General features: G+C 56.0%; 1 protein-coding gene across 1 annotated transcript in view; it reads left to right on the top strand.

Moving 5' to 3' along the window:
- Positions 1 to 8529, top strand: part of ANGPTL4 (angiopoietin like 4) — a 9105-nt gene extending 576 nt beyond the window's left edge. The window contains exons 2-7 of the mRNA XM_027703444.1: positions 545 to 655; positions 1102 to 1228; positions 5534 to 5647; positions 5733 to 5828; positions 6142 to 6417; positions 6973 to 8529. Coding sequence (XP_027559245.1) covers positions 545 to 655; positions 1102 to 1228; positions 5534 to 5647; positions 5733 to 5828; positions 6142 to 6417; positions 6973 to 7154 — 906 coding nt within the window. The 3' untranslated portion in view covers positions 7155 to 8529. The remainder of the gene's footprint in view (positions 1 to 544; positions 656 to 1101; positions 1229 to 5533; positions 5648 to 5732; positions 5829 to 6141; positions 6418 to 6972) is intronic.
- Positions 8530 to 12795: the final 4266 nt, after the last annotated feature.

Below are 12795 nucleotides of genomic sequence, written 5' to 3'. Positions count from 1 at the left end.
GAGCGGGGTGGAGGGGACCTGACCCGCACCGGCATCCAGCGGGGGAGAGGGTTGGAGGAGACCTGACCCGCACCGGCATCCGGCGGGATGGAGCGGGAGTGGTGGGCACTGGCACTGACCGGGGAGCGGGGTAAGGGAACCCACCCCGTTCGGGGGCACCGCCACCGACCAGGGGGAGCGGGGAGGATGAGGAGAGAGGGGACCGGACCGGCACCGAGCGGGTGGAGAAGAGTCGGGGAGACTCATCCACCCTGCCCGGGGCACCGGTACCGATCAGGGGAGCGGGATGGAGAGGACCCGACGCGCCCCTGCCACTAGCACTGACATGAAGAGCTTTGGTGGTGGGACAACCCCCGGACCCGACCTGATCTGGGGCACCGGGAGCGCCCTCGGGGAAAACCAATGCAGGACAGGGAGCTGTGGGCTGGGATCAGCCTCAGGAGAGAGGAGGGAGTCCTGGGGGCACTGGGAGCACTCTCCCGGGAGTCTGGTATGGCCGGAGCTTCCCGGAGCTACGGGATTCACCTGGTTCTTCCCCCTGTAGTCCCTGATGGACGCTCAGAACCTGCGGATTGAGGAGCTCCTGCAGAAGATCAAGCAGCAGCAGTACAAGCTGGACAAGCAGAACCTGCAGATTAAAAGCCTGCAGAGCAAGGTGAGCTCCCATCCTGCGCTGCAACCCCCAGCCTGGCCCCACACACTGTGGAGACCCTGGTGCTCCTTGGCTTTGGGGACCCCACAGGGGCCACAGTCCTGGTCCTTGTGCTGCAGTGTTGATGTGAGGGTAGCAACCTGCAAGCTCCCAGGGAGTTTGCATGGAGCAAAAGGAGGAATTTGGTGGATGGGAACAGCCTTCCTGGGCTCTGCCTTTGCATTTATCTGCAGAATAAACTCACTAGCATGGGTGTGAAATACCACAGTCATCTCTGGCTTTGCCAGGACCGGGTGTCTCCTATTCCTCGAGGTTTCTGGGCAAGTTCAGCCCCAGCTCTGGCCACAGGGAGTGGCTGGCGTGCGGCCGACCAGCTCCCCTGAGTAACAGTGTGGAAAACGAGCCGAGATAAAACTGTTCTGACTTGTGCATTTATTTTTTTTTTTTAGGTCAATCTACTAATCCCCCTACACCACAACAAAACACAGCCTCCAAAGTGGAAGATAAATCTGAAGAAGAGCCTCAACCTCACCAGCCAGAACCAGAATGGCAGTGGGGAGCCTGTGCCAACACCCAGTGAGTATCTGCCCGTGCCACCCTGCCCATCTGCCCCAAAGCAAACCTGCAGCAGTTGCAACCCTTTGGAAACAAAAGTTTCACTTGATCTGAGCCAGGACGTGAGATTTGCTTAAAAAACTGGAGGTTGGGAGTACGGCCAGAGTATGGGAGCACAGGCAGAATCCTTGCATTCTGGGCCAGTGTTAGTCCAGCAGGAATTTAAGGATTTAGGAGGCTTTTTTCCTGCCCTGTGTTAGGAATGCAGTGGGGAGCAGGCAAAGCCTGTGAGCAGGTATTTGTCGAAGAGGATTGGCAGGTGGGGGGTGAATGCACGCCTGGTCTCAGCTCCTTGGAGTTAACTCTTGTTCACCTGCTCACACTTCACCCAGGCAGGATCTGCTTCTCTGTCTGTGGAAGGGGAGGAGAGTTAGGGAGCCCTGGCTGGAGAGGAGAGCTGCACACTTGTGTGTCCCTCTCTCTTGGCTCATATTTAGGGCTTGTACATGGAAGACAAGTGCTCCAGCTTGCACTGTGCTTAGCAGAAGGTGCTGAGTTGCAGTGGATGCTCACAGCACAGGAAATGTGCCCCGGAGCAGGCGAGTGGATGCTGTACCTGCAGCTCCTGGCTCTGCCTGGAGCATCCTCTCTGCTGGTGACAGGGCTGGAGGGGCTCTTGCAGAGCAAAGGGCAGCAGAGTGGGTGTCCCCAGCTGCAGTGTGTCCTGCAGCCTCCCTCCAGACAGGAACTGGTGTCCCCGCAGGGTTTGCTGGCCGGGAGCAGCTGCTGTCATGTTGTGTCAGCTGAATCACGGTGCTGGCTCTGCCTGTGCAGCTGTCTGGGGATGTTCAGCAGGAGCAAAACAAACCAGGCAGGGTGAGGAGTCACGGGGAATTCCTGGCTGGGGCCTGAAGCAGGGATAGTATAGGAAAACACACGGTAATTTGTCTGTGGAACCTCAGAGCTGTCACCGTTGTGCCTGAAAGCTGGGTGGGAAGAACAAAGGGCTGCAGAAACGATGCAGACAAGAAAAGAGGTGGGATGTGGTGCTCCAAACTCCTCCTGGTGCTCAGCTCAGTGGGGCTGTGTGGGGTCTCCCTTGGTCAGAGCAGCACTACTGAGACAGAAAACTCTCAGAACTTCTCTCCCCTGTTCTTTTCCCAGCTCTGCTTTGTCACTTGCCTGCAGCAGTGTGTCAGAATTGTTTGGGTGGGAAGGGACACTCAGAGGTCATCTAGTCCAACCTCCAGCTCCACTCTCAGGTTATGATGAAAGTGGGGTGCAGGGAGATGGGTTGGGGTCTTTACTACTTACTGGTGGCAGATGTAGGCAGTGCTGGCTACAGAAATGTTTGTGATGCAAGGCCCACAGTTCCCAGGGATGCTGGGAGTACTCAGCACCTTCCAGTGCTGAGCTGTCCCTGATGAGGAGACCTTGAGCATCTCCAGCACCCCGGGCATTCCAACTCCCTCCCGCCCCGCTGTGAGCTTCCCCTTCTCTTGCCTAATCCCTGTTGTTGGTATCACTCGCAGAAAACAAATCGGCTTCCTCTCATTAGCAAGTCAACTGAGTTTTCTGGCAAATCTTGAAGCGCACAGGCCGGCCCGTGCCCTCTGCCCGGGGGGCTTTTGGCCGCTTTCAGAGCGGGTGAGCGCTGCAGAGGCTTGTGCCGGCAGCTCCCCGGCTTTTGTCAGGCAGAGCCCGGTGCCGGCGCGGCCCGGGGGAGCGGCGATGAACTCCACCAGCAGCCCTTGCAGAAAGACCCTTTTATTTGCATCCAGCGAACACAAGTTTTTTCAGGGCAGGGCTGGCGCGGGGCCAAGCATGTGAAAGTTGAAGGCTCGGAGCTGCCTGGAGAGTGAGAGGTTTAATCGCTTGCAGAAAGAGGATCACGTCTTTGGGCAGAGCCTGTGCTTTCTGGCAGCCGGCCGAGTAGGGGAAAGGCAGAGCCCTGCTCATGCTCTCCCCGAGGCGCTGAGACTCCAAAATAATGGGGTGGGGTTGGGGAGGGAGAGGGGGAGGTGATGCAGACAGCTCCAGGCATGCTCTGCCAATCCCTGAGGATGGATGTTTATCCCAGGTTAGTGACCTCCCTCTCCACCCTCGTCACAGCTGCAAATCCTGTTGGGTGAACACGGAGCCTGGGGCAGCTCCAACCTTGTTGTCTTGCTCGGCTAAATAAAGGGGGAGGGAAAGGAAAACACAGGAGCAGCCAGGAGGGCTTGTTGTTCTGCTGGTGCCGTTCGGATGTGCAACATGAACTGGAACTAACGAGCGTGTTCCTCAAACAAAAAGACTGAGAGGAGGCTGTTCAAGCAGCTGCATCTCGTTCAGCTGCTGGAGAGTCCCTGTGGCATCAGGAGAACAGGGATCAAGTGCAGGGAGTGTGGCCAGGGCCCAGAAATGAGAAACAGGCAGGAATGGGTTTGGCTTCTGCGCGCTGGGACCACTAATCATCCCCCTGGCACCTTCCCATTGATGCTGAAAGATGCAGTGGGAAAGGAGGTGAGGAGCTGGGTGAGCCCAGCACCCTCCAGCACCTCCCTGCTGATGGCCATGTGAGCGGGGGCTTCTGGTTGGGATGTTCCTTCCCCTGAGCCTTGTTTGCTTCCCTGCCTGCATTCAGCCAGAGAGCAGGATATTGGGGATGCACTCGGCCCTGGCAGTGCAGGGGGCTCTGTGTGGTTTAGATCCTTCATGCAAAACACCCTCAGTGCCTGTGGGCTCAGGGTAGGGCTGGGGCCACACGCTTGTCCCGTGGTGCACTGATGGTGGCACCAGTCCTGTGCTGGTGTTGGCCCCAGGGGGTGTGAGGGATGCGACCACCAGCCGTGCTGGCTGTGGGAGAGGGGCTGCCCCTGCTGAGGAGGGGAATGTTCACGGTGGGAGGGAAGGGTGAGGGGAGGGATATGTTGGAAATGGGTGAAAGGTGGTGGCAGGTGTCACATTTCTGTCCCCTGGGTCCCCCCTGACCTTTTCTCCAGTTGAGGTTCTGCTCTTTGCCACAATGCAGTGTTGGGGCTCCCCAGCACTCGGAGAGGATGGGGCAGGGGGTGATGCCCTGCATGGGCTGCTTTTGCTCTTGGCAGCTCAAAGGCCCCATTTTCTCCCCTCCATCTGGCCCCAGGGAAGCCCCTGGCTGTTGGGGGGGGGCCCTCTCCCTGCTGCTGCTCTGGATTGTGGTGTCAGCCCTGACCCTGGGGTTGTTACCATGAGGGGACTCCCATGGGGGGCTGTGGCGGTGGCCAACACCCCAGCACAGCCCAGGGCTTGTCTTGAGGTTTCTTCACTCGTCTGTCTGGGGTCATGCTGGCAGCAGCTGTGATCCACCACAACCCATCCACCCTGGTGGGGGAAGAACAGACCCCCTTTGTCTGGGGGTGATGGGGGCACCTGTCTCTGCTGACAAAGAGCCCCTTGACTGCTCAGCAGCCTGGGGCTGGATCTCTGCACATCCTTCTGTGGCCTCTTGACTGTGGTGTTGTAACAGGTTCCCCGCTCCCCGTCTCTCCCAAGTGCTGGGATGGGTGGTGGTTCCTGGATGGACTTTTATCAGTGCTGTTGAAATGGTGCTTCGCTGGCAGCTCCGGGCAAAGTCTCCGCAGGGCAGAAGGAGGGGTGGGGGCCCAACCAACCTGGGGATGGAGGGGACAAGCTGGGGGGTGGCTTCACCCTGGGTAATCCACTCAGGCAATGAGCTGCTGCTCCCAGAGTCCATCCACCCCTTCCCTGCCCGGGTCAGTGTGTCTCAGAAAAAGGGTCACTCCAGCCTGGCGCTGTGCCTGCTGCTGGCAGGTTGCCCAGTGGGATGTCTGGCTGGGGCCATCACAGTCGCTGGGAGAAGGAGGTCGTGTGCTGGAGATGCTCACGTGCCTTCCTGATGTCAGGACTTGGGGTTTCTTTCTGCCCCCGGGGCCCTTTGAGCCTGCTTCAGCCTTGGGGTGGGATGGGGATGCTTGGCCCTGGCGTTACTGTGGCCCAAACGGGCTGCTCCTGCAAGGGAGCTGGGGAGCATCCCAGTCCCTCCTCGATCCCTGCTCTCCAGCTGAGGTGACCCCAGCCTGGCCCAACGCCTGGCTTCTGCCTTGGATAGAAGCCCAAGGAACTCTGTTTGGATAAATGGAAGATGTGTAGGGTCACAGTGTTTAAAGATGCTGAAGTCGGGGGCCATCGTCCCCAGCGCGTGTCCAGAGCTGCCTCCCCTGCCCTGCACAGCTGCCCGGGCTCGTGGCCAGGGCTGCAAGTGCCGGGGCCATGGTAGGAGCAACCTGCTGATGAAGTGGGGCTTGGGGCCATCTGACCAGTTGCTGTTTCCTTCCCCTGCAGAGCTCCCAGAGGGTTGCCACCAGCTCTTCCTGGCTGGGCAGCAGAGCAGTGGCGTTTTCCAGGTGCAGCCCGTGGGATCTCAGCCCTTCAAGGTCTACTGTGACATGACCGCAGGTAAAGCCCTGCGGGTGTCCCGCTGTGCCTGGCAGGGTGCTCTTGAAGGGGTAACCCCAAATGACTGTGTTTTCCCTGCCCACAGAGGGTGGCTGGACAGTGATCCAGAGGCGCACAGATGGCTCTGTGGACTTCGACCAGCTGTGGGATGCCTACAAGAATGGCTTTGGAGATCTCCGTGGTAGGTGGAGGATGGTGTCTGTCTTCTCACTGTGTGATAAGGGGCAACTCAGCAAAAGTGATTCCCCTTGCTGGCCCCTGGAGCTCTCTGTGCTGGGGAGAGGGGGGACGCTTCAGCTGTGGGCTGAAGAGGGGGGACACTGCTTGCAGAGTGGAGGTCCTTGATCTTCCTGCTGTGTCCTGCAGGTGCCAGACAGTGATTCAAACACTGCAGTGTCCTGGGTTGTCCCTGTTTGTCTCTGGAGCCTGCTCACGTGCCTGCTTTGCACAGCATGTTTGTGTTCCTGCAGCCAATGCCGTGGGTCTTATTTCAGGTGACTTCTGGCTGGGCCTGGAGAAGATACATCACCTTGTCCAAGAGGGAAAATACAATCTCCTGATCGAGCTGGAAGACTGGGAGGGTAATTCGCAGGTGGTTCAGTTTGTCTTCAGCCTTGGTGGTGAGAGCACAGCCTACATGCTCAACCTGCTGGGGCCTCTGTCTGGAGAGCTGGAAAATGCCATCGGGGACTTCAGGCAGCTGCCCTTCTCCACTCGGGATCGGGACCATGACCTCAAAGCTGACACAAACTGTGCCAAACACCTCTCAGGTCAGTACAAGCTCTTCTGTTCCAGTGGTGTGCGCTGTCAGCCCTCCACTGCCTGGTGGTGGCTGAGTGGGACAGGGGCCCTGTGGCACTGGACCCCTTTGCTGTTGAACCTGTCTCATCCCCAGCTTCCCTGGGACAGCTGCATCCTCGGGAGGAGCTGTGCAGGGAACCAGGAGGGAGGCTGAAAGGAGGGAGGAGGCGGTTCATGATTCAGGTCTTGGCCCAAGCATCTGTCCTTGCAACAGCTTTGCTGGCTGCCACCTTGCTTGGAACCTTTTCAAGGAGAGCAGAGACTTCCCACCTGAGATGGGGCTGGGGAAGGGCTTGAGGGGGTTTTACACACAAGAGGGAGCAGCAGAGGTTTGCAGATGCATCCTGAAGTCACACAGGATCTATAAAACGTTTCCCAGTGCAGGACATGCCTCGACTGTGCGTGAGGTGGTCTTGTGAGGTCCTGAAGCCCTGGAAAAGTGGGGGAATGGGGGCAAGAGCTGCCTGGGTTTGTTTTCTGTCTGGAATCGCTGTGGGTTGAAATTGCCTGTGTTGCCTTGGTAGGTGGCTGGTGGTTCAGCACCTGTGGCCACGCCAACCTCAATGGGAAGTACTTCCGCTCCATCCCCCGCCAGAGGCACGAGCGCAAGCAGGGCATCTTCTGGAAGACATGGAAGGGCAGGTACTACCCACTGAAGTCAACCACCATGAAAATCCAGCCTGCAGCACTGGAAGCAGAGCGCTAATGCTGCCACTCGAGACTTGGACCTTCTTTGCGGAGCACGGACCTGAGCTCCATCACTTGGTGTTTACAGAAAACAAACCCCCTCCCTGGAAAGCCCCCCGAGGAGATCTCCCTCGGTTAGCAGCCCTTTAGTGGCACGACACAGCTCCTTGCTATAAGTAAAACAGCTCCATGTTGCCAAAACCCCTGGAAGAGAACTCCCAAATCTGAAGAGGAGCCACCAGCAGGGAGATCAACCTCCAGAGCATGCACAAGGGTCTCCTGACCTGCCACGTGCTGCTGTAGCAAGTTGTCTGGTGCTTTTTTTTGTCCTGTCTTAACATTTCTGTACTTTTTTGATGACCTGTGGCAGGGGCAGGGGGAGCACATGAAGTGTCTCACTGCCCTGGACCCCAACGCTGGGTACGGAGCCTTGCTGTGTCCCATCTTTCACTCTTGTTCCCAAATGATGTCCCACGTACCCTCCTGTGAGAGCCCCTGGAGCCTCTGTCCCCTGCCAGGGCAGGGGGCAGTGAGCCCTGGGCAGCTCCATCTGTGCAGCCCTGATGAGCTACAGGGTCTGGTGGGGGGTCTGAGGGTCACCCCTGCAGAAGGAGACCTCAGGCTCATTTGCCTTCCCTTTGAAGACCTGTGTTTCTGGCTGTGCTGGAATTTGCCAAGAGCTGGGAAAACCACTTCCAGCTCTGAGGATGATGGGTGGGATCCTGCAGCTGCTTGTATGAGGGCCAGGTCCTGTTGGGCTGTGTCTGGAGCTTGCAAGTGCTGCTGGGGAGGGGTGGGATGAGCAGTGGGACAGCACAGGTACGGAGCAGTGACTGTCCCTGGCCAGGACACTGTCACTGTCAGCCCCTGTGAACCTGGGGGCTGCCTTCTCCCACCAGACACCTCGTGCTTTGCAGAGGGACTGGCACTGTCCCACGTGTGTGTCCCAGCACTAAAAGGCCAGGGGACAGCAGCATTTCTCTGCAGAAGCCACACACCATCAGGTGAGTACCCTGATGTGCAGCATCACCTCTGCCTTCAGGGTGGGTGCTGGGGGAGAGGTGGCCAAACAGGTCCCCAAAAACTGTTACGGGCCAAGTTACAGTCTTGGGGCTTCCCAAGCATCCTGCCCTATTTGAAGTCATATTGACTACTGTGCTAGAGCTCCTAGCTGCTAAATACTGTACAGAGTTGTATGTAGGATGTTGGATCCTGTTGATGAATTCCTTGTTTTAATTTGTTTCCATATTTAAATGCAGTGTTAATAACAATGTGGTGTAATTTATAAATGTTGACGCCGGAAAGAAAAGCAAGTGTAGTTTGTGTATTTTAAACTTTTTTTTTTTTGTACTAAAATATCTTTTCTGAAGATGTCTTTTAATAAAAACAAGCCTGTAACTGTCCTGCCTGGATTATTTGCCTGATGGTTTACCCCTAGCAGGTGTGTGGGAGCATTGTGAGGGCTCTGCTTTTGGAAATTTCTCTTATTGGAAGTGTGACTGAGGCACTTTACTCCTTTCTGGCCTCCATTTTCAGCTGTACCCTTGTAGAGCTCTGAGATAAATCCCTGCTATAGTGCCCAGCAGCAGTTTTCAGTCTGTTTGAAGTTTATGGACTTCTAAATTTCTTTTCTTTCTGGAAATCAGGCCTTGTGGCAGCAAGTTTATAAGTGATGATGAGCTGGATTTTCTTATTCCCTGGTGGCAGACCTTTGCACCAGGGGGCTATTCCTCCTAGGTGGCTGGAAGAGCCTGTGGCAAACCTTTGAAAATGAGCAGAGGTCTGGATGATCCAGGCCCACTAAAGTCAGAGTTGATCAGGACAAGCCCCACTAACCAGCAGCCCTTTACCTGCTCGTACCTCATGTGTGTAGCCATCTCCAAAAGCCTTTATTGTAACTTCTGAGGGCTGATTTCAGATGCAGGAATCAAATGCACTGGGGATGGTGCAGGAGCCTTGAAGATGATGAAGGGGGTAAATTCCAGCAGTGCTCACAATGCCAGATGGATATTTTTTTCCAGCTCCCATATACTGGAGCTGGAGAAAACCAAGAAAAGGAGACAAAAGTTGCTCGTTGCAAGAAGACGACATGAGGCTGCTCTAGTCCCCTGAGCAGCTCTATAAATACCCCATGTACACAAATGTGGCCCCAGCTCCTGTGTCTGTCCTGCTTCCCTGGGGGGAATCCCAGGGTTAATGATAGCCCCAAGCACAACTGTGCAAACAGCCCATTATACCCAGCTCTGCACTGTCTGTCTGCTCACTCCTGCATTCAGAGATACATTTTTAATATTCCATTTGCTTAATTCAAAACTTGCTTAGTCCCTGAGTGCCCCAGCAGATACTGGGGCGTGTTTTAGTCTGGATGCTGAAGTGATGAGACTGAGGTGTTTTTTATGCATCAAAGGTGAAGGAGCTCTGCTGCATTTACTCATTGCCAGGTTTTTCTGGCAGACTGGGGTTTGCTTCCTAGTGGTGCATTTGGTTTACAGGAGGTGCTGGTGGCCAATGCAGTGGGTACCAGAGGCCAGCCAGGGTTTGGTAAATACTCAAATCTTGCCTATCCCAGGGATCACAACTGCTGCTTTCCTGTGTGTCTCAGTCTTGCCTGTTTTGCTGCACAAGCCTCCACACCCCATGCCCCAGACCTTCGGTCCCACACTGGAGCACGTGGCATTCCGGGCCCCTTTCAAGGTCCCTCTGCAGAAGAAGCCGGTTGTGGCTCTCTGTTTTCATCTGAAACCCCCCTGGAATCCTCCAGCTCCTTCTGTTTTAACAACTACTCGAGCTGCAGCTCGTGGCAGCATCTGGGAGCTGCCTCGGGGCTCCCTCCAGCGACAGCGGGAGAGCGGCACGGGCTGCCGAGCACGGGCTGCCGAGCACGGGCGTACCCGGGTACCGAGCGCTGCTGCTCCCCAAAAACCGGCCCTGGGTCCTGCGGGGGCCGGGATCTGCTGCACCAGCAGCTCCCGGCGGGATGGGCCACCCCGGGCTTCGATACCACCCCAGCAAGACCCCGGCGATAGCCGGCAGAAGGAACGCTGCGGGCTCTGCGAGTGTGGAGGGGCCATGCCGGGAGTGGGGATGGGATAAGGCCAAAGGCTGCGGGGTCTGACTCGGTGGGATGGGGCTTTGGGGACCAGCAGCACTGCGGGACAGCCTGGGGGTGGCACGGGGCTGGCGTGTGCCTCAGTAGAAGCAAATTGACCTGGGAATCTCACAGGGTAGATCAAGGTGATGTTGTACATCTGGTACCAATGTCCCATCCCAGCTGTGTTTGTGTCCCCAAAAAGTGAGAACAGCCCTGACCTGCTGCTCAGAGCTCTCTCTGAACAGCAGGAACAAGTGCTGGCAGACATGACAGTGGAGCCTTGAGCCCTTTTTTATCTAACAGTGGAATCCAAATCACTCTTTGGCGAAAAGGGAAGGTGTTTGTGTGTACACAGAGCTGCACCAGCCTGGATGGACGGGCTGAACCCCTGCATCAGTGGCACTGAGGTGCTGGGGTGGGTAAGCCAGAGGCCCCCCGCAGTGCTGGTGCACCTCAATCAAACAAAAAAGGCAAATTGGCAAGGCTCCACTGAGATCTGAAACCTTCCACACAGCCACGGAACAGCAAACTGAGAGCAAGGGACAAGTTCTCCACCCACCAACGGTCTCCAGGCACTTCCGGCCCAGCACTCAGCCTCACCAGCACCAGCAAGGGTCACACTTTCAAAGCTGACCCTGGCTCCAGATGGGTGCCTGGCAGACACTGGGGGTTCCAGGACTCTCCCAGTCCTCCCAGTAGCTTCAGCTCTTCCACCAGAGCTCAGGAGCACTGAGTACAAATTGAGCTTCTCGTGGATGTCTCTGGCATGGCTCTGCACCCTCACCTTTACCAGGGACACCTCCCAAGCAGAGTGTTCTGGGGTGGCTCCTTGAGGGTACTCATGGACACCACTAAGATCCCACTAAGAGGGCGGGAAGAGAAAATCCTGGCTCAAGTATCCCAGGCAGGCAGCTGCATCCTGGGACACTGCAGGGGCTGAGGCTCCCAGGACAAGCTGCAGCATCTTAGGTGACCATTTTGAGCAAGTTTTTATTAAAAAAAGAGTTTTATTTATTAAAAAATGTTTTTTTATAACAAGTTTTATTAAGAAAAGCAGATGGCATCGTGCTGACAGCTCTTCAGCAGAGTTAAGAAAATATTTGGGGCTTTCAGGACCCCTGCTACCTGTTGAGGACTACTCACAGTGCACAGGTGGCTCGGTGTGTGGCTGCAGTGAGAGCTGCAGGGTGTGCCCGGGGTGTGGGGGGGTCATGAGGGGCCCCTCTGGGGTCACTGGAGCTGCTGCTGTGAAGGGACTTCTGTCCCAGCAGTGACAGTCTGGGGTGCTGTCAGTGGGATCCCCAGAGTGGCATCACCAGGCAGCCTCTGGGATGATGTTCCACTGTGGCTCTGAGGGTTGCCCAGTGTGAAAGGACAAATTTGACAGACTCTCAAACTATTTATGAGAAGGATGGCTCAACAGAAAAAAAGAGAAAATGGGAAAAGTGGGAGGCAGCTCAAAATGATGATGGAATACGGTCAGCTGGGGAAAAACCCATTCTTCCAAAGAAATATTTAGTCACTATGGTGAGGTGGTTTCAGGATAAAGCCCATGGAGGGACAGAGGCAATAGCCAGCCAAGCACAAAGAGCGTGGGCAGCTCCAGGAATTTACACCACTGCAAAATGAATTACTAACAGCTGCCCAATTTACCCAAAGCTCTTGAGTAACAGTAACTCAGAGTTAGATCAGCAAGGAGCCACCCTCCTCTCCCTCCTGTCACACAGCCACTCACTGGATGTGGCATTATCAGGTGTGGGAAACTCAGCATGGGACAATAGTCCTTCCCTGGAGGTTCTGCATCCAACATGTTCCAGCTTTGCTCCTCCTGATGCCATTTAACTCCTTGGTTGGATGCTCACCCCTGGGTGTGCTCCAGTCATTACCCACCAGGGCCAGTCCCTGGGGTCCTGTGGGAACAGGAACAGCATCAAAGGGAGAAAGCAACAGCACCTTCCTGCAGATCCTGGTGTTAAAACTCCCTTTGGCGTGGGAAGGCTTAAAAGTGCAATGCTCCATGCTGCATGTGAGCACCAAAACCACAAAGGAAAGAAAGATTTCCTCCCCACTCCTCCAGCAATCACTGTCTGTCACAGAAGAACAACTGGCCCAACCCATTGCTAGGCTGGAGCTGGAATCTTCCCTAGACCACTGGTTCTACGAATTTTTGGCTTTCCTTCCCTGCTGCTTCCATTGCCTGACATGCAACACAGACAACTGATACCTGGCAGTGAGCTTCCAGTGTGTTTGCAGCGTTCTGGTTCTCAGAGACTGGGCCATTAACAGCCTGGCTGTCACCGAGCTGGACACCCTGCCGAGCTGAGGCACCGTCAGCCTGGCTGCTGCCTCTTCGCTGTCCCCACTCAACTATTAACACTCAGTTCTGGGAAATGGGACCCCTTGGACACCATGATCCCGTCTGTCCAGGGTGTTCGGGTGTCTGGGGGAAGCTGAGGGCAGCCTGGAGTATCTGAACCTCTCCCCACCCTGACATCACTCCCGCTCTGAGCATCTCCCAAGGTCCAAAGCCAACTTTTTCGTCCCCCGTGTCTCAGCCTTGCTGCTGCTC

The sequence above is a fragment of the Neopelma chrysocephalum genome, unplaced genomic scaffold (genome assembly GCF_003984885.1).
Source record: "Neopelma chrysocephalum unplaced genomic scaffold, ASM398488v2 Primary Assembly neopelma1_227, whole genome shotgun sequence".
Taxonomy (NCBI): domain Eukaryota; kingdom Metazoa; phylum Chordata; class Aves; order Passeriformes; family Pipridae; genus Neopelma; species Neopelma chrysocephalum.
This window is presented reverse-complemented; position numbering and strand designations above follow the sequence as displayed.